This window comes from Dipodomys merriami, unplaced genomic scaffold (assembly GCF_024711535.1).
Source record: "Dipodomys merriami isolate MVZ:Mamm:240054 unplaced genomic scaffold, mDipMer1.0.p SCAF_345, whole genome shotgun sequence".
Lineage (NCBI taxonomy): Eukaryota > Metazoa > Chordata > Mammalia > Rodentia > Heteromyidae > Dipodomys > Dipodomys merriami.
The window spans coordinates 533,882-555,775 of record NW_027204993.1 but is presented as its reverse complement, the minus strand read 5'-3'; the positions used below and the strand labels follow the sequence as shown (position 1 = coordinate 555,775).

Here is a 21,894-nt window from a genome sequence, read left to right as displayed (position 1 = left end):
CTTAATATAAAATTTCAAAGTCTTTCCTTTTGCTTATGAATTGAACGATTCCATTCTTTCTGATGGAAGTGTAGAACACCATTGTGTCTATATAGCATATCTTCTTTTTTTTAATTTGAGGCATGCTTTATTTTTTTTAATTTTAATTTTTTGTGAACATACTGTACAGAGGGGTTACAATTACATGGGCAGGATAATGAGTACATTTCTTATCAAGCATTGTAGCCTCCTCCTTTGTTTATCTTTCACATCCCTTCCCAGCCTTCCCCCCGCCCCCCTGCCCAAATCCCTTCCCCCCACACACACCAAAGTTGTAAAGTAAGTTTTTGACATGACAACTTCTACTTCTCATAGTTGCATCGGGTCCACCTGTATCCTTAAACGACTTGTTTTTCACCATCTCCTCCACAAATTATACCGACATCAAATATAGTGAAAGCAGGGGTTATACTGTGGGAGAGGGACATACAAAGCTATAAAGAAATAATCTTATAAATGAGTTAGAAACAATCACATGAAAGAAAAAAATTTAAATACATATCTAAGGGTTCATTTTCCTAACATCACCTTATCTGACCTTTCCTGCTTGACTCATACATATACTAGATATTGCAAATAAGGGAAACCATGGGACCTATGTTTCTTTGGGCCAAGCTTACTTCACTTAATATAATTTTTTCCAAGCCTTTCCATTTCCTAACAAATGGGGAAATGTCATTCTTTCTGATGGAGGCATAGAATTCCATTTTGTATGTATACCACATTTTCTTGATCCATTCATCTACTGAGGGGCATCTGGGTTGGTTCCATATCCTAGCTATGGTAAATAATGCTGCAATAAACATAGTTGTGCTGGTAGCTTTAGTGTGGTCTTGTTTGTAAACATTTGTGTAAATGCCCAAAAGTGGGATTGCTGGGTCATAGGGGAGCTCTATGTGAAGTCTTTTCAGGAACCTCCATACTGCTTTCCAAAGTGATTGAACAAGTTTACATTCCCACCAACAATGCAGTAAGGTTCCCTCCTGTCCACATCCCCTCCAGCATCTGTTGTTGTTAGAGTTCTTGATTATAGCCATTCTAACTGGAGTGAGGTGATATCTCAATGTTGTTTTGATTTGCATTTCTTTTATGGCTATGGAGGTTGAGCATTTCTTCATGTGTCTATTGGCCATCCTTCTTTCTTCTTCAGAGAAGTTTCTCTTCAAGTCTTTCGCGCACTTATTTATTGGGCAGTTGTTTCTTTGAGGATTTGTTGTTGGGGGATTTAATTTTTTTTTGAGTTCCAAGTATATTTTAGATATGAGACCCTTGTCCGTTGTATGACTAGTTAAGATCTTCTCCCAATCCGTGGGCTTTCTATTGATCTTGCTTGCTATGTCCTTTGCCATGCTGAAGCTCTGCAACTTCATGCAATCCCATTTGTCCAACCTTTCTTTGATTTGTTGTGTTTCCGGTCCCACATAGATCCAAAGACATTAATTGTTGGGGATTTTAACACACCACTCTCCCCACTAGATAGATCAACTTGACAAAAACTCAACAGAGAAACCACAGATCTAAACAGCTGCATAGATCAACTAGATTTAACAGACATTTACCAAATATTTCACCCAGCAGCATCAGAATACACGTTTTTCTCAGCAGCACATGAAAGAGTTTCTAAAATAGACCACATTTTAGGCCACAAAGCAAACTTGTCCAAATTCAGAAACATTGAAGTTATACCTTGCATTCTCTCTGACCACAAGGGAATAAAATTAGAACTCAACACCAAACGCCACCAAAGAAAGTCCGGTAACACATGGAGGCTGAACAACACAATGCTGAATCACAAGTGGGTCATGGAAGAGATTAGAAAGGAAATTCCAATGTTCATGCTATTCAACAAAAATGAGCACACAAATTACCAACTCTTCTTTTTTAAAATCGGTCCTGGGGCATGAACTCTGGGCTTGGGCACTGTCTTTCAGATCTTCAGCTTAAGGCTAGTTCTCTACCACTTGTGCCACAGTGCTGCTTCCAGTTTTCTGAGTGGTTTATTAGAGGTAAGAGTCTCACGGACTTTACTGCCTGGACTGGCTTTGAACCGTGATCCTCAGATCTCAGCCTCCTGAGTAGATAGGATTAGAGTGGTGAGCCACTACGGCTCAGCTATACCACATCTTCTTGATCCATTCATCTACTGAAGGCCATCTGAGTTGGTTCCATATCTTAGTTATGGTGAATAATGCTGGAATGAACAAGGTTGTGTTTAATCTTTTGAGGAACCTCCATACTGCTTTCCAGAGTGATGGACAAGTTTCCACTCCCACCAATAGTGTAGTAGTATTCCCCTTTGATGATGTCCCTACCAGGATCTGTTATAATTTTTCTTTACCATGGCCATTCTCACTGGCTTAAGGTGGGATCTCAGTGTTGTTTTGATTTGCATTTCTATTTTAGCCAGAGATGTTGAATCTTTCATCATATGTCCCTTGGCTGTTAATATTTATCTTCAGAGAAGTCTCTGTTAGTCTGTAGCCCACTTTTTAATGGGGTCGTTCTTTCTTTGAAGGTTTATTTGTAGGAAATTTAATTTCTTGTGCTGTATGTATATTTTAGATATGAGTTCCTTGTCTGTTGTGTTGCTAGTGAATGTCTTTTCCCACTCTGTGGGGATTGGATATATCTTGCTAGCTATGTTATTTATCATGAAGAAGCTCTTCAACTTCATGCAATTCCATTTGTCCAACCTTTGATTTGTTGTTTCTGGGTCTTTTTAAGGAAATTTTCAAACTGTGCCAAGGAGCCCTAGCGTTTCTGCTATTCCTTCTTGTAATATTTTCAGAGTATCTGCATTTATCCATTTGGAGTTGATTCTCATGCAGGGTAATATATAAGGATCTAACTTTAGTGTTCTACATATCTTCACTCAATTCTGCCAGCAACCTTTTTTGAAGAGGCTGTCTTTCTTCCATTCTCTTTGTTGGCTCTCTTGTCAAAGATTAGGTGGCCATAGGTCTGTGCATTAATTTCTGAGTCTTCAGTTCTATTCCATTGGTACTCAGGCCTGTTCTTGTGTTTGTATTACAATGGCTTTGTAATAGAGTTTGACGTTTGGTGTTGATATTCCTCCAGAACTGTACTTCCTGCTAAGAATGGTTTTTGCTTTGGGGAAATTTTATTGTTCCATATGAATTTTTGGATTGCTATTCTTGTTTCCGTAAAGAAAGAAGTTGGGATATTGATGGGTATTGAATTTAATTTTTAGATAGCTATGGGTAATATTGCCATTTTTATGATGTTAATCTTCCCTCTCCAGGAACATAGAAGTTTTTTTTCCACTTTCTTAGTCCTGGTTTACTTTCTTTTTTCAGATTTCTGAAGTTTTCATTGTTGAGTTCCTTCACTTCTTTGGTTAAATTGATTCCTAGACATTTTTGAGGTGGTTGCAAAAGTATTTATTTTCCTAATTTCCACTCTCCCTTTTCATTGTTAGCATAGAGAAAAGCTATGGGATTTCGGGGGATTAATTTTGTACCTTGCTACTTTGCCAAAGTTTGGGATCAGCTCAAATAACTTAGGTGTATATTCTAAGGATTTCTGTAAACTAAGTACATGCCATCTGCAAAGAGGGAGAGTTTTATTTCTTTCCTTCTTTTCATCCCCTTTATGTTTGATCTTGCCTTATTACTCTAGCTAGGAGTATTAGCTAGAGAGAGAGGAGATACTTGTCTAGTTCCTGATTTTAGAGGAAATGGCTTTAACTTATCATCTAGTATAATACTAGTTGTAGGCTTGTCATATACATCCTTAATTCTATTGAGGAATGCTCTCTGGATTCCTAGTTTCTCCAAAGCTTTCATCATATATGGCATATGTTGAAACAGCTTTGCATCCCTGAATTGAATCATACATAAACTGTATAATTTTTTGATGAGTAGTTGTAGTTGATTGGCGAGAATTTATTGTATCAATGTTCATCTGAGAAATGGGTTTATAGACCTCTTTTTTTGATTAATCCCTGTCTGGTTTTGGAATGGGGGCTCTGCTGGCTTCATAGAATGAGAAGGTAGTGAGCTCTCATTTCAGATTTCATTGAAGAGTTTGAGGAGTATTGGAAAGAGTGTTCTTTTGAAGACTTTGTTGAATTTGCCTGTGAATCCATTTGGACTTGGGCTTAACATATGACGTGCCATGATCACCTCCGTCCAATGATCTATTCCCTAGGTCTTTCCTCCTCTGTGTCCTGTGAAGCTAGTGATGATGACACAGGAGATAATATCGATAAACTGTGATGTTGATGTAGATAGTGGGAATCAAGCATTACTTGCCCCTTTGTGCCTATGGAACAAGAAATGGTAGGGCAACTCCTTCTGAAACAGCTCTTGGGGAAGACAGTATAGGTACTACCTAACCCTGTCACATAACATAGTGCCCAGGCCTAGGTTTGGATCCCTGCAATAGTGAATGGAACTTAATAATTTGAGGAGGGCATTTGAACCTATGTGCCTATCCAGATCTTGTGGGCTGACAACAGACTGCACCCAGCACCCGAGTAACCCAGAAGGAAAAATAAATAGGAAAGAGACAGCAAGATTTTCATTTTCTAATCACAATACTGGCACAGTGATGTGGTTGTGATTCTGTACCCAGGAAGCCTCTTATGCCTTTGCCCATCAAGTACTTGTCTGTGTCCTGCTCTATGTACACATTTCCAACCACTAGCAAATACTCTTGTGTCTGCTCTCTGCTCCAATATACATCAAGAAGAAAATGAAGGTGAAAGTAGAGAAGTCTCCTGGCAGATGAGGGTGACTGGTTGCCTGGCTGCAAATCTATCCCAGTGTTTGATGGCTCGCAACTATTGAAATGGAAATAGGTCTCATCTATAGTGTTTAAGCTTCAGAAACTTGTCCCACTGATTTATCTGTAGCCATCTGTGCATTACTTTTATTTTTCACATCACTTTTCCTTTTTTTGGGGGGAGGGTGTACCAGTCCTGGGGCCTGAACTCTGGGCCTGGGCACTGTCCCTAAGCTTTTCAGCTCAAGGCTAGCACGCTACCACTTGAGCCACAATGCCACTTTTGGCTTTTTTCTTCTTGTTTATGTGGTGATGAAGAATAGAAGCCAGGGCCTCATGCATGCAAGGCAAGCGCTCTACCACTGAGCCACCTTCCCAGCCCCTCATATCACTTTTTTAAAGGTGACAAACAGAGGTATTACAGTTACATATGTAAGGTAATGAGTACATTTGTTTTTAAATGCTGTTACCCACTCCATCTCATCACCTTTATTATAGCAATAAAAATTATAAAAGAAAATTGCCATAAACAGAGCAACATGACATTATAGTAAGAGGAATCTCCAACCAAACCTGACCTGCCTTGTCCTTCACCACATCCATTGACGTGTGCCACTAGTTTGGAAAGTATTCTCTATACTCAGCCATCCTACACTCTAGTTCCTGAAGGACAAGAATCTTCTGATTGAACTGATGTTGGATTGGTGTCAGATAATACATAACATCACAAAGCCAGTTTCAGCATAGGTCAGATACTGTGGATGAATTTTGACCTATATTTTCAGCATCTAAGCCAAGGAAAAGGAGCTATAGCTGGCTATGACTATAGCTCTCGAACTAACTCTAGTGTCCCCACTACAGTGGGAAAAAGGGAACTGTGTAGAAACTTGCTTTTGTCTGCTTGACAAAATGAATCTCTCAATTGACTGGATATCTCATAATACCCAACCTGACACTTCAATAGAAAAAACTGTTCAAATTTCCTCTTTTGGATTTCAGGTGACTTCCTTAGTCCTGGCTCAAGCCCAGTGTTGGCCCTTCCTCCCAGTGGTGTTCATCACCATCCACGCCCAGATATGTTGTTTCATCTCCAAGGTCTAAACGATCATGCTTGGCTTGTTGGAACGTTGGATTTCCATCTGGGCCAGGATAAGGTAGACATAGCCTTTCAGGTCGAACCCAGCTTTATGAAATTTCAGGTAAGCCAGGAGATTTTGGAGCAGGCATAGTATGGGGGTTGGCAGCCCTTTAAGTAGTGAATCCTATGTGGCCAGGATGGAGTCAACGATACTTAAGGTAGCTGGATGGGAACATGAGTTACGATAAAAGCCTGAAATTCCCTTCATTCTGCCTTATTACCTGTGGTTGTTGGGCATCTGTGATTGTTTCTTTCAGTACAAAGACAAGCGAAACAAAAGCTAAGCCCATTTGTTGCCTGGCAGTGGCATTACACAACCAAAATTAGTAATGCCGATAATCCTTGGGAAGGAATGCTATTATTTTCTGAGAGTTCCATGCCCTCCTTTCACTTTCATGAGAATAGGTTCTTATAGGGTTCAACTCTAAGCTATTAGCTTAAATGGAGCTCAAACAGTACCCACCCTCCTGTATCTTTTTCCTCCTAGACAAAGCACCATATCTAAGGAGTCTAGAGGACATTTTAAGACTTATGGACTAAAATTCTTGCTCCTGTCAAACACACACACACACACACACACACACACACACACACACACACACACACACACACACACACACACACACACATCTTTTTATCATGACGAAGAGGAGTACTGAACATCCAGTCAAAACACAGTTACTGGAGTTCCGGGAAGATGGCGGAGGAGAAGCTGGAATCTGAACAAGCTCTCACATAGAAAGTAGGTTTAGAGTTCCAGGAACAGTCCTAAGCCAGAGAATCACACCAAGTGTGCCATCACAGGACAGAGAGTTAGACAAGAGAGGGGAAGCCAAGGAAACGAACCAGCTGCCGCTCCGGCGGCGGGGTCGCGGCGGCGACCACCGCCGCGGAGTCATACCTGAGACACAGAGAGTCTGGGACGAAGGAGCCAGACGCAGCGGACAAGCGGATTCTACTCAACACCAACGAGAACCGACAAGGAGCGAACATCTTCATCCTGCTGTTTGCAGACCAGAGACGACCCAGGATCCAAGACTCGGCGTGAGTACAAGCCCGACATCCTCACTCCTCAGGGAGCAGACGAGGGAAGGCCACCCCTCCCCCCCCAGCACCGGTGATCTCCATCTTGGATACCGACAAAGCTCGGAGTTGCTGCTAGCTCCAGCTCAGGCCTTGGAATAAAATGAGTCATTTAGCAGGTCACAAGAACTTAACGCCGAAGTGACCTGCCAGACTCAGCTACATCCAGGGAAAAGTCACCCAGCTCAGGCGCCAGCCATCGGAGTGCCTTGCCTCACTGGGTAACCAGAGCCAGAGGCTGCCCCTCCCTCTAGCAGCCTCCACAATCAATTGAAAAACAGAAACCCTGAGAATGGCTCCAGGCTGGGCGCTGTGAGCTTTATCACAAAATAGCCCCAGGGAAAAGCTACTGTTTGTTGAAAGGCCTCAACTCTACCCAGAACCTAGCCTCATCACCACATCCCCCTCTTTTGTGACTCTCAAAGCAGACCACCCTCCCAGAAAACTAACCTGGGAGGGGGATCTCAAAATCTTGGGTAAAGCAGAGCATTTTTCTGCCTCTTCCAACCAACCGACTTAAGAAACCAATCAAGCCACAGAACCTCAAGCTGACCAGAGACTCCAACAAGAGACTGGTTGCAGACAAAAGGGAGATACAGGATTCTTCCCACTCCTCCCCCCCCCAAAAAAAAAATCAAAAGACTTTTTTTTTTCTCTTTTTTTTTTCTTCTTCTTCTTCTTTTCTTTTTTTTTGCTTGTTTTTTGTTTTTTGTTACCATATATATATATATATATATATATATATATATATATAAAATTTTTCCCCTTCTAAAACTTTTATTAATCTTTAATTTTTGCCTCTTCTGAAAAAATAATTGTTTTCCAGTAACTTTTTTTTTCTCATCTTATAATTTTTATTTTAGGAATACGTGAATGAGAGTTTTCCTTTCTTTTCTTGTCTTCTTTCTCTTTTTCTTTCTTTCTTAATTATCTTTTTGTTTTTTATCTAGCTCTACTGAACTTCTGATCTTTTCTTCTCCCTTTCCCATCCTTAAAGCTTTTCACATCTCCTCTATGTCCCTCCCCTTCTCTGAACATATTCACATTCCTCTCTAAATAGACGGTCTTTTAACCTCTATAATAACATTAATTTTTACGTTTCTATTCTTTTTCTGGTCTCTCTTTATTCCCCTTTCCGTCTCTTCTTTTTCTCTCTCACTCTACTTGCATCCTACCCAACCCATTTCCTGCACTGTGATTAGGACATAGTTAACTCTCCCTGTGCCTCCCCACACCAATCTATTCCTATTTTTTACCCACATCTCTCCCTAATCCTAATAATTTCTGGTTTTCCAAATTCTTTTCTGCGGTTCGAAGTCCTTTAACATATAGTCGTTTGATGTTGAATAGATGTATCTGTTGAACTAGATTGTATCTGTAGACTATTGACTGTACAAATGCAAACTTTGGTTGATGGTTGCCTTAAGATAGTGTTCTAGCACAAAACTGGTGCAATCTGTATCTCAAATGGGCCGAGTAAGCCGGAAAAACACAAGAAAAATGGCAAATTCGGGTATCTCAATTCCCAACCTTGATAATCAGGGATTAGAACAGATAAAGAATAATCCAGAGGAGAGTTCCCAAATAGCTCTACAAACACTAATAGCAAACATGATAAATGAGAAGTTTGACAATGTACAAAGGACTCTGTATGAGCGTGATAGGGAGAGAGAGGAGGCATCCCAGAAGTTTATACAGGAATATCATAAGCGTGAGGAAGCTTCTCAAAAACTGATACAGGATTTGCGTGAACAACTTGAGAATACTCAAAGAGAAAGGGAGGAATGGCGTGAGCAGGCAGAGAACACTCAAAGAGAACTGCAGGAATCCCACAGAAGGGAGGAAACTAATCAAAGAGTAATTCACGAATTAAGAGACCAGGTAGAGAATACACAAAGATCACTAAAGACATTCATGGAATCCATTAACAAAGAGCTGAAGGAAGTCAGGGAGACCACAAAGGGAATGCTGAATGGAACCCAACAGAAGGAATGGGAGTCCAAAGAAACCATAACCAATCAACTAAGTGATTTGAGAACAAACACTGAACACCAAATTAAGGAAGTAAAGAAATTCATACAAGACCTAAAACAGAGCTTCAACAAAGAACTTGAAGCCATCAAAGCTGACCAATTAGAAGGAAAAGAGATAAAAAACAAAGTAGAGAGTCTTGACAGCAGGTTAGACCATGCAGAAGATCGAATCTCAGGGATTGAAGACAGCCTAGATATTATAGAGAAAGAACATACAACCATCCAAGACAAGTCCAAGAAATATGATAGGTCTATCCAACAACTGGAAGACACCATCAGAAGGCCCAATCTAAGGATAATGGGTGTAGAGGAGCACCTAGAAACAGAAGTTAATGGTCTAGGAAATTTGTTTAACAGGATCCTAGCAGAGAACTTCCCAAACATACAAAAAGATAGGCCTATTCAGATACAAGAAGCTTTTAGAACCCCAAATAGACCAGACCAGAATAGGACATCCCACTGTCACATTATAATCCACACAGGATCAACCCAGACCAAGGAAAAGATCCTTAAAGCTGTCAAGGAGAAAAGGTTAATCACCTATAAAGGGAAACCAATTAGAATCACCTCAGATTTCTCAGCAGAGACAATCAAAGCAAGAAGAGCCTGGAATGATGTATGCCATGCCCTTAAAACAAACAACTATCAACCAAGAATACTGTACCCAGCTAAACTCTCCTTCATAACTGAAGGCCAAATAAAAACCTTCCATAGCAAAGAAAAATTGAAACAATACATCTCCACCAAACCAGCCCTGCAAAAGATTCTTAAAGATATCCTACACATAGAAAACCAACAAGAACGCAACAAAGGCCAAGAAACTGCACCCAAACTGAGAATCCAAGAACCTTAAGAAGAACCCAGTTTTCACAGCCCCCAAGAAGGTGGATAACATGGCAGGAACTCCCAAATACCTCTCAGTCCTATCTCTTAACGTTAACGGACTGAACTCTCCAATTAAGCGACATAGACTGTCTAGTTGGATTAAAAAACAAGACCCTTCTATCTGCTGCCTGCAGGAGTCACATCTTGCTCGTAAAAACACATATTTTCAAGGTTAAAGGCTGGAATAAAATCTACCAAGCAAACGGCCCTCATAAACAGGCGGGAGTTGCAATCCTAATATCAGATAAAATAGACTTCAAATTAAAATTCGTGAGAAGAGATAAAGAAGGTCGCTACATACTAATTAAAGGATCTCTCCTTCAGGAGGATATTACAATTCTAAATATCTATTTGCCAAACAATGGAGCACCCAAATTTATCAAAGAAACACTAGTTTCCCTCAAATCCCATATAGATCCAAAGACACTAATCGTTGGGGATTTTAACACACCACTCTCCCCACTAGATAGATCAACTCGGCAAAAACTCAACAGAGAAACCGCAGATCTAAACAGCTGCATAGATCAACTAGACTTAACAGACATCTACCGAACATTTCACCCAGCAGCATCAGAATACACGTTCTTCTCAGCAGCACATGGAACATTTTCTAAAATAGACCACATTTTAGGCCACAAAGCAAACTTGTCTAAATTCAGAAACATTGAAGTTATACCTTGCATTCTCTCTGACCACAAGGGAATAAAATTAGAACTCAACACCAAAAGCCACCAAAGAAAGTCCGGTATCACATGGAGGCTGAACAACACACTGCTGAATCATGAGTGGGTCATGGAAGAGATTAGAAAGGAAATTCAAATGTTCATGCTATTCAACAAAAATGAACACACAAATTACCAGCTCCTCTGGGACACAGCAAAGGCAGTACTCAGAGGCAAGTTTATAGCTCTGAGCTCCTACATCAACAAATTGGAGAGATCGGAAATTAACAATTTAATGACACATCTAAACCTCCTTGAAAAAGAGCAGCAAGATAAACCCCAATCCAGTAGACGGAAAGAAAGAATCAAAATTAAATCAGAATTAAATGAATTAGAATCCAAAAAAAACTATAGAAAGAATAAACAAAACAAAGAGTTGGTTCTTTGAAAAACTTAACAAAATTGACAGACCCTTAGCAAATCTTATCAGAAAAAGAAGAGAACACACCCAAATTAATAAACTCAGAGATGAGAATGGAAACATCACCACGGAAACAACCAAGATTCAGAACATTATAAGGGAATACTTCTCAAAACTTTATGCTAATAAGTTTGAGAACTTGACAGAAATGGACCTTTTCCTAGCAAATATTGACATGCCAAAACTAAACCAAGATGAGTTAAACCAGCTTAACAGGCCCATATCAAGCATTGAAATAGAAACAGCAATAAGAGACCTCCCAGCTAAGAATAGCCCAGGACCAGATGGTTTTACAGCGGAATTTTACAAGGCCTTCAAAGCAGAGCTCACACCAGTACTCCTCCAACTCTTCAATGAAATAGAAAGAGAAAGCTCACTACCGAACACATTCTATGAAGCCATCATAACCCTCATCCCAAAACCAGGCAGGGACTCATCAAAGAAAGAGAACTATAGACCCATTTCTTTGATGAACATCGATGCAAAACTTCTCAACAAAATTTTGGCCAATCGACTTCAACAATTCATCCAAAAAATCATACACCATGATCAAACAGGATTCATTTCAGGGATGCAAAGCTGGTTCAATATACGCAAATCAATTAATATTATTCATCACATCAACAGGAGCAAGAATAAGAACCACATGGTTATCTCAATAGATGGACTTTACACTCTTTTAGACAGTTGAGCTACACCTCCAGTGCAGCCCAGACTTTCATTAAGTTTGCATTTTGTTTAAAATATGTTATCAATATATACTTATATATATGTATACATTTATATTACGTAAAATATATTTGTTATTGTTGGGCTGGGTAGGTGGCTCAGTGGTAGAGCGCTTGCCTTGCATGGCTGAGGCCCTGGGTTCAATTCTTCAGCACCACATAAGCAAAAAGAAAAAAGCCAGAAGTGGCAGTATGACTCAAGTGGTAGAGCGGTAGCCTTGAGCTGAAGAGCTGAGGGACAGCGCCCAGGCCCAGAGTTTAGGCCCCATGACTGGACCCCCCCCAAAAAATATATATATATATTTGTTATTGTGGCCAAAGGAGCTCAGGAACTTGCACAACTAGAAGCAGCAGTGGTTATCTGGAAGTGTCTTGCACCCCCCAAAAATATATATATATGTTAGGTTTTTTAAAAAGAGGTAGCCGAGTTAGAACAGCACCAGCACGCACGTGGTATTCAGATAAGGGGTAGGTTTATTCAGTAGATCTGCTGGGACCAGGCAAGGGTGGCACTCCACGTGGCTGGGAAAGGCCTGGGAATGAGAGAGAGCTGGGAAGAGAGGAAAGAGAGAGAAAAGAGCAGAGAGAGGGGTAAGAACAGTAGCACTCACGTGGTATTCAGGTAAGGGGTAGACCTGCTGGGACCAGGCAAGGTTGGCACTCCACGTGGCTGGGAAAGAGAGAGAGCAAGAGAGCAAGAAAAGAGCAGCAAGAGCTAGAAACGAACAGAGAGAGAAAAGAAGGGGTGTCTGGGCCTGGGATAGGCCTTATGTAGGGTCTGGGCGGGGAAAGCTGTGGCCACACCAAATTCAGATGTGACGTCAGCGGATGCAGATGTGACCTCTTCCAGGTATCCCAGTTGCCTAGGTAACGCAGGTACTGGGTGGAGACTTTGCTGCAAGGAGGGTGGAGTCTGCGCGCCATCCAGGAGCGGACCTTACAATATATATTTGTTATTGTGGTCAAAGGAGCTGGGAAACTTGCACAACTAGAAGCAGCAGTGGTTACCTGGAAGTGTCTTGCACTTCCCGTGGACTTAGCTCGGGTGTGTGTTGGGCGGGATCACAGCTGCTATTTATGTGGGGTTTACTCCGTTTCTATGGCATAGATGGGCTTCTAGAGATCGACTATGCTGTGTGAGACTCGCTTATGGTGTGTAAGTACTGAGTCTGTGTGCTATACTGCCTGTTATGAGTGGCTGTGCTCTGGGCCAGTTTGTAGAGCTGTCCTGCGTCTGGTCTTAGAATAACCCGTGGATCTGAGCATTCTCCAGCTTACACCTGTGTGCCTGTTACTAGTAGTTAGAATCTGCTTTTTCAGTTTTGTTCTTTTCTTTGTTAGGCAACTGTATTATTTGTGTCAAACTCCTATCAATTCATGTTTAGGAATTTTTTATTTCTGTGGGCTCTCTTTTGGTGTGTGTTTTGTCTTTTTTTTTTGCTTTTATTTTTAATTTATTATTATTATTATTATTATTGGTGTGATATCTTTGAGCTTTTCCACTCGAGGCTGGCACTGTACCATGTAAGCCACCTCTCCTCCACATAACTTTTCGGTGGTTAAGGACTTTTTGGTGGTTAAGGAGTTGAGCAATTTCACAAACTTTCCTGTCCAAATCCTTTTGATCCCAGATGTTCAAGATAAGATCTCAGCCTCTGAGCCTATCAGCTGCATGTCTGGTTTCATTATTATTTTTTGAAAAAATATATCTCAGCTTAGGTGCCCAGCTTATTTATTATTATTATTATTTCAACAGCTGGGAATTCTCCATGCCAACAAACCCTCCCTCCTCCCCCCTCCCCATTGTTCTATTCTGAATGTGTGGTTTAAATGGGTGGAAATTTAGAGGCAATGGGCACTGTAAAATTCATTCTGAACCTATGGATCATGTAATTTCTAATGAATTGTTCATATCCTAATTCCTCTCCTCGGTTAGTTTTGTTGTTGTTTTTTTCTCTCTCTCTGAGGTCTAGGAACCAGGAAAGGGTTAATCCAGCTCTCATTTGATCGTAGCCAGCTCCAAGGTTACATCCACGAATCCCAGCTCCAGTCATTCTTCCTAAAAAGAGCGAGGAGGAAAAAAAATGACATCTCTGGAAACTTCAGTGGGAATGTTACAGAGAGATTTCTCTTTCACAGAGGACCCAGAAATCAGGAAAGCAGGTAAGCAGGTAACCCCATTTATGAGTCCCAAGGCAGAAAATTCCAGGTCAGGCTCCATAGGATTGCAATCTGCCGTAAAGGGAGCTCAGTCTGGGATGGAGGGAGGGAAGGTTGGATCTGGGATGTGTCACTTGAGTTGGGGTAACATTTTTGTGGCTAGAAATGAATGGGAAGTGGGCTGGACGGGGAGCAGAGGTGTGTTTCTGTTACATGATTCCTCCTCTTTCTTTATTCTTCCTCATCCTCCTCTTCCCTCTTCTTCCTCTTTTTCTCTTTCCCAATTAGTTGGTGCCTAACTTCATTTACACTGGGGCAGGATTGCAAACTAGTCATCAAAATCTTGCAATGTATACTGCAACCCTTGCAAAATTTGTCCTGAAGCAGGGCCTTGGTGGCTCATACCTGTCATCCTAGCTACTCAGGAGGCTGAGATCTGAGGATCATCGTTTGAAGCCAGCTCAGGTGGGGAAGTCGTGAGACTCACCTCCAGTAAATCACCAACAAGCTGGGCTCAAGGCCAGGCTGTAGAGGTCAAGCAGCAAACCTGAGCAAAAAGACTGTGGCTCAAGGCACTAGTGTACACACACACACACACACACACACACAGAACTAAGTTAGCAGGAAATTGTGGATGACACAGTTAAATTATCACCTGTTGATCTCTTGAAGGAAGTCTCAATAGTAAATTTAGTTCTTTTGGTAAGATTCTTGAAAATAAAAAACAAGGTGTCCGGCTTTTTTTCTTCCTCATACTCTATTGCTTGCTTTAAACTGAGAGCCAGAAATACATCAAACACAGGGAGGGGCTAGAGTAACTACAAAAGAAATTGCAGGAAGCTTCTGTGTGCAGGCAGAGGTGCCCATGACTTTCGGGTAAATGTGGAAGGTAACTGGTGAAGAGGGTAAACAGGCATACCTGCTTAGAAATGTCCTTAAACTGTTGGGCCATTGGTGTTTCCAGAAAGAATGCATGCAAGTTCCATTCCAGCTGGAGTCCCTGTGTGTTTGGTTTAATGTGACAATAAAATACTTACATAAAGATTGTTCACTGTGTTTATATATATATATATATATATATATAGTATAACATGTATCATAACATATCATACACATGTTTTATGTAATATATGTTACAAAATAATATGGTATATAGATATCTAACAACATAATATACTACATTACATACATGCTATAGCATATAGCATATATACTATGATATACAGTATATATACTCTATATTATGATATATAATATAGCATCATTTAGTATATATGATATGCTTTATATCATACATAGAATTCATATTTTATATTGTAAAATATATATCATATTGTTATATTTTATATTGTTTTTAATTTTATAAGTTTTTGTATCTTATTACATATATTTATATTTCATGTTAAATATACTTCATATCATATAGTATAATATATGATATATAGTAGATTGTACTCTTTTATATTATATCTTATACAAAATAATATGTAGATTATCTGACTATATTATACTTTACATAATATATCTTTTATTGTAATGTTTATAAGATAAAACACAATATGTATGTAAAATTATAATATATAACATAATGAATATAGTATGTAGTATAAGAGTATATATAGTGGAATATTATCTAGTGCAATACAGTATACAGTTATATCATGTTATACACACTATATATTAATGAGAGCATAAACTAGATAGAATGTCATGTATTATGACAAATTGATAGCAGCTATCATATACCATATGATCACGCTGGCGCTTGAACTCAGGGGCTGGGCGCTGTCTCTTAGCTTTTCCTCTCAAGACTGGTGCCCTACCACTTGAACCACAGCGCCACTTCTGGCCTTTGCTATGTATGTGGTACTGAGGAATCAAATCCAGGGCTTCATGAAGTGGGGACTGTCTCCCTTCTATGTCTTTCATTAGATTCAAATCTCCTATTTCTATGTTTCCAGTGAAAGATCTCCCAGGAAAATGCCTAGGAATTTTGTCACCCATCACACCCAGAAAATATTACTGCTCTGTGCTCATTAATGTTGTTCTGCTTGCAACTGTACTTGGACTTGTTGCTGTGCTTTTGGCAGGTGAGTCGCTTCCAATGCAGAATGTGCGGGTAGGCCTGGGGTCTGGGCAGGGGAAAGGAATGGTTGATGAGCAGCTAATCCATTTTCTCTGCGTCAGTGAACAAAACAGAAAACCGTATTCCGGAGACAAGGCTGTTTTCCTCTTGCCCAAGAGACTGGATTGGATTTGGGAATAAGTGTTATTATTTTTCTGATGATGTAAGGAACTGGACGTCCAGTCAGGCCTTCTGTGCATCCTTTGGTGCCAATCTGGTCAAGTTTGACAGCAAGGAAGAGTTGGTAAGAAATGCTTTTGGGGCTCTTCTTTTTTGTGACATGCTAAAAGACACCCTGAAATTGGACAGGTTGTATAAGGTGGAAGGTAAAACAGAATGAAGGGCGGTTGTCAGTGGCTCACACCTATAATCCCAGCTCCTCAGGAGGCTGCGATCTGAGGATCATGATTTCCAAGCCAACCTGTGCAAGAACCTCAGTGAGACTCTTGTCTGTAGTTAAGCAGCCAAAAAGACCTGGAAGGAGAGCTGTGGCTCAAGTGTTAAAGCCTTGAACAAGAGAGCTCAAGGACAAGGCTGGGAATGTGGCTTAGTGACAGAGCACTAGTCTTGAGCAAAAGCAGCTCAGTGACAGTGCCCAGACCCTGAGTTCAAGCCCCAGTACCGGCATATACACACACATGAAAAGAAAAAGGCAAATAAGTAATTACACCTAATAAATAGCTACTTAGGAGGCTGAGAAGTGAGATCACAGTTCAAAACCAGCCCCTGGCCTGGGGGAAAAGAAAAGGAAAAAGAAAACCATCTGAAAGATAAGGACTCATATTTTCAACTTACTGTGTTTGTTACAGAATTTCTTGGGAAGACACAGAGATTCGTATGACCGTTGGATTGGCCTTAGAAGAGAATCTCCACAGCATAGTTGGAAGTGGGCAGACAACACCGAGTTCAGCAACTTGTATGTATCAGCCATCTTTTTGTTTGTTTGTTTTGTGCCAGTCCTGGGGTTTGAACTCAGGTCCTGGATGCTGTCCCTGAGCTTCTTTGGATCAAGGCTACCGCTCTATCACTTGAGCCACAGAGCCACTTCTGGCTTTTTCTGTGTATGTGGTACTAAGGAATCGAACCCAGGACTTCATGCATGCTGGGCAAGCACTCTACCACTGAGCCATACTCCCAGCCCAAGCCTGTGAGACCCTCATCTCCCATTTACACCAAAATGCTGGAAGTGGAGCTTACTCAAATGCTAGAGCGCAAAAGCTCAGGAACAGGGTCCAGGTCCCTGAGTTCATATCCCTGGACCAGCACATGAACAAACACAAAAACTAAAACCAAAAAGCAGAATGGAGGTGCAAAAAATAATGTCAAAGCTGGGCACCGGTGGCTCATGCCTGTCATCCCAGCTACTCAGGGGGCTGAAATCTGAGGAAAGCAGTTCAAAGCCAGCCGGGCAGGAAAGTCCGTGACTCTATCTCCAATGAACCACTGGAAGTGGTGCTGTGGGTCAAGCGGTAGAGCACTAGCCTTGAGATGAAGAGCTCAGGGCAATGCCCAGGCCCACAGTTCAAGTCCCACGACTGACAAAGAAAAACGACTGACAAAGAAAAACAAATAACAATAATGATGGCAAAAAAACAAGTATAAATGGTGCCGATGTCTCACACCTGGAATGCTAACGACTCAGGAGGCTGAGATCTGAGGTTTGAGTTTCGAGGCCAGCCTGGACAGGAAAGTCAATCTCTAACGAACCACTAGAAAAATAGAAGTGGTGCTGTGGTTCAAGTGGTAGAGCGCCAGCCTTGAGCAAAAGGAGATCAGGACTGACAAAAAGGAAAAAGAAAGTGTATACTCCAATATCAATATGTGCTATTTCTCTGCTTGTTTCTAGGGCTGAGGTGAGGGGAGCTGGGGAGTGCGCCTATCTGAACGCAGTGGGCATCAGCAGCGGGCGGTTCTACACGGAGCGGAAGTGGATCTGCAGCAAGCCGAGCAGCTACGTGCAGTGTGCAGAGAACTCGGGGTCCTTTCTCCATGGGGTTTCCTGGCTGGGGCTCACGACTCTCATCCTTACCGGGCAGATATATATGCATATATTTTATTAGAATATCTAAATATTCTGTGTAAATACAGATAGATAGGTATATGCATATGTTTTAATAGAATACCGTCCTATCTGGAGGCGCAAGCACCCTGACAGGACAGGGAAAGCTAGCTTCTGCAGAAAACCCTGGGCCAGAGGCAGCAGTCAGCTCCCCTTTCATACCTCATGTGGCAGGCCCTGCCCCTGGGCTCCCATTGGCTAAGCTGAGGCATCTCTGCTCCCATTGGCTAGCTGAGCTCAGGTCCACAACCTGCCGAAGAACGTAGCTTCATACCGCCTTAGCCATAAAGGAAGAAGAAAATAGAGTTGCCTTGGCCTCTATTTACCACTTTGTAGGGCAAGAAACAACAGGTCTACCACAACGGTCGGGAGAAGTCTTATAATTTCTTTTTTATGTGTATGTTTCCATATACATTTTTTATTTATTTATTTATTATTTTATTTGTGAACATACTGTACAGAGGGCTTACAATTACATGGGCAGGATAATGCGTACATTTCTTACCAAGCATTGCAGCCTCCTCCTTTGGTTTACCCTTCACATCCCTTCCCAGCCTCCCCCCTCCCCCCCCAATCCCAATCCTTCTCCTTCCCCCCCTCACCCCCACCCCCCCGCACCGACGTTGTAAAGCTTGTTTTGGACATGACAACTTGTACTTCTCATTGTTGCAACAGGTCCACCTGTATCCTTAAACAACTGGTTTTTCCCCATCTCCTCAACAAGTTATACTGACATCAAATATAGTGAAAGCAGGGGTTATACTGTGGGGGAAGGACATACAGAGCAACAAAGACATAATCTTATAAATGCATTAGAAACACATGCATGAAAGAAAAAACATTAAAATACATATCTAAGGGTTCATTTTCCTGACATCACATTATCTGACCTTTTCCGCTTGACTCATACATATACTAGATATTGCAAATAAGGGAAACCATGGGACCTATGTTTCTTTGGGCCTGGCTTACTTCACTTAATATAATTTTTTCCACGTTTTTCCATTTCCTAACAAATGGGGCAATGTCATTCTTTCTGATGGAGGCATAGATTTCCATTGTGTATATATACCACATTTTCTTGATCCATTCATCTACTGAGGGGCATCTGGGTTGGTTCCATATCTTAGCTATGGTAAATAATGCTGCAATAAACATAGTTGTGCTGGTAGCTTTAGTGTGGTCTTGTTTGTAGACATTTGGGTAAATGCCCAAAAGTGGGATTGCTGGGTCATAGGGGAGTTCTATGTGAAGTCTTTTGAGGAACCTCCATACTGCTTTCCAAAGTGGTTGAACAAGTTTACATTCCCACCAACAATGAAGTAAGGTTCCTTTCTGTCCACATCCCCTGCAGCATCTGCTAAGCTTTATAATTTCTATATACAGTTGCTGCATTGTTTTTGGTTTTCCTTTTTTGGGTGAGTTGCTTGTCCTAGCGCTTGAACGCTGGGCTTTTTCACTTAGGGCCACCTCTCTGCCACTTGGAGCCACAGCTCTACTTCCAACTTTTTGCTGGCTGATTGGACATCAGAGTCTCCATTTTGTCTGTCCAGGCTGGCTTTGAACTTCCATTCTCTGATCTCAGCCTCCTGAGTTTCCAAGAGCCTCCCCACAGTGCTGGGGTAGTTGAAAACACAATATGTGGGCCTGGCTTTGAATCATGATCTTCAGATCTCAGCCACCTCAGTAGCTAGGATTACAGGCATGAGCCACCAGCAGCTACACTGTACTGATGATTCCCAACAAGGATGAAATAGCAAATTATAAAGCTTCTCTATCTTGTAATATAATTTGTATATAAATGCCTTAGTGGTCTGGGAATGTGGTTCAATGGTAGAGTGCTTGCCTAGCATGCATGAAGCCCTGGGTTCAATTCCTCTGTACCACATACACAGAAAAAGCCAGAAGTGGCCTTGTTGCTCAAGTGGTAGAGTGCTAGCTTTGAGCCAAAGAGGCTTAAGGACAGTGCCCAGACCCTGAGTTCAAGCCCCAGGACTGGCAAAACAGAAAAAGGCTATGTATATTTGTGTTGATTATTAGTATATTTGTGCATTATTATTTGTATATTGTACAGAAGTGGGTAACAATTTGACAAGTGTTGCAGACCATGAGGTGGCTGCAGCTGGCAACGTGGGAGCCAAGATTGCTAGCCATGGACTCCAATGCTCTGGGCTGAAAGCACTTATGCTTGTATTTGAGGAAGTGGGTTCCTTGACTTTGGGTCTGACAGCTTGTCTGAGGGAGGATGGAAAACAAAGATTGTTTTCTTGTGTATGTGTGTGTACGTTTTTTATTGCAAAAATACTGTACTGAGGGCTCACAGTTACATGAGCAAGGTAATGAGTACAGTTCCTATCGAACATTGTTGCCTCCTTTGTTTTCCCCTCACTATCCCTTCCTTCCCACCCTCCCAAATTACCCCCTGCCCTCCCCCAAAAAAAGACTATTTAAAATAGAATGAGGAAGGATGCATACTGCATGCACTTGTTGGCAAGTTAAGTCCTGGATTCATGTGATGAAAGCCTCTGACAAATATAGACAGTGTAGATAGCTGAGGCTTTTGCTGGAATAAACAGAGCTGTACCTTCAGCCTTTTCTCTACCTCCTTCACCCATCTCTTTGCCCACCCCCCCAGGCGCCCCTGTTTGTGCCCTGGCTGGACTGGGCCAACTGGTGTGTGAACAGGACCTGAGGAAATCCCATGGAGGACTTCTCGAGCACAGCAATAGTTTGGTTAGGGGACCGCAAAGCATAGTAGTGGAAGAGGAAAGGAGACATAAAATCGGGGTGTTTCTTTCTTTCATTTTGGTTGTGGAACTTGAACTCAGGGCCTGGGTGTTGTCCCTCAGCTCTTCAGCTCAAGGCTGGGGCTCTACCCCTTGAGCCACAGCACCACTTCCGGCTTTTTCTGCTTATGTGGTGTTAAGGAATCAAACCGCAGGCCTCCTGCACGCGAGGCAAGCACTCTACCACTGAGCCAACTTCCCAACCTAGAAAGGTGACTGTTTCTGAAGCTCTCTTGGCCCTCGTGAGGCAAGAGGGCTGCGAGATTAGTTCAGAGAGGCTAGAGGCATTTTTGAGGTTGTAGAAAAATCTCTGTCCCTGGTTCCCCAAAGAGGGAAAGGTGGATTTGACTACATGGCAGAAGGTGGTTCAAGAATTAAGAAAATAGAGGACAAGATGCTATTGCTCCTCAGACATTTTCTATTTGGAACAAGAGAGTCCTGACCCCAATCACCAGAATTGAAATTGTTTCTATAAAATCCTTGTGTGAGGAGAAAATAAAGTGACCCTCCTTTGTACATCAGATGTGGAGGGAGAGGGCTGTCAGTCCCAGTGCAGGAGTGTTAGAAGCCTTGAAAGTCTGTGTCATGGGGCTGGGAAGGTGGCTCCGTGGTAGAGCGCTTGCCTTGCATGCCTGAGGCTCTGGGTTCGATTCCTCAGCACCATGTAAGCAGAAAAAGCCAGAAGTGCGGTAGAGTGCTAGCCTTTAGCTGAAGAGCTGAGGGACAGTGCCCAGACCCAGAGTTCAGGGAAAAAGAAAAGAAAAAAAGTGTGTCAGGTTTTCCACACTCTTGTAAAGAAGACAAAGACCCTCCAAGGCCATGGCCAGCCTCCATGCCCAGCCCTGTAAGAGCTCCCTGCTCACTCCTGTCAACCTAGCTGCTCAAGAGGTTGAGATCTGAGGATCATGGTTCAAGGCCTGCTCGGGCTGGAAACTCTATGAGACTCTTATCTCCAATAAACCACTAGAA

The 21,894-nt window shown here is 41.8% G+C and overlaps 1 protein-coding gene across 5 annotated transcripts; it reads left to right on the top strand.

The window, feature by feature from the left end:
- The first annotated feature begins 12,852 nt into the window (after positions 1 to 12,852).
- Positions 12,853 to 19,373, top strand: LOC138803637 (C-type lectin domain family 2 member D11-like). Of its 5 annotated transcripts, none has more exons than XM_069987682.1 (6): positions 12,853 to 12,947; positions 13,809 to 13,958; positions 15,917 to 16,045; positions 16,143 to 16,324; positions 16,890 to 16,996; positions 17,927 to 19,373. In XM_069987682.1, the coding sequence occupies exons 2-6, from the start codon at positions 13,880 to 13,882 to the stop codon at positions 18,138 to 18,140; spliced, it is 711 nt and encodes a 236-aa protein (XP_069843783.1). In that variant the 5' UTR covers positions 12,853 to 12,947; positions 13,809 to 13,879; the 3' UTR covers positions 18,141 to 19,373. The 5 variants fall into 5 exon arrangements, with proteins under 5 accessions (XP_069843783.1, XP_069843780.1, XP_069843782.1 ...); XM_069987679.1 differs by having other exon boundaries at positions 12,861 to 12,947; positions 13,763 to 13,958; XM_069987681.1 differs by having other exon boundaries at positions 12,861 to 12,951.
- The last annotated feature ends 2,521 nt before the right edge of the window (positions 19,374 to 21,894 follow it).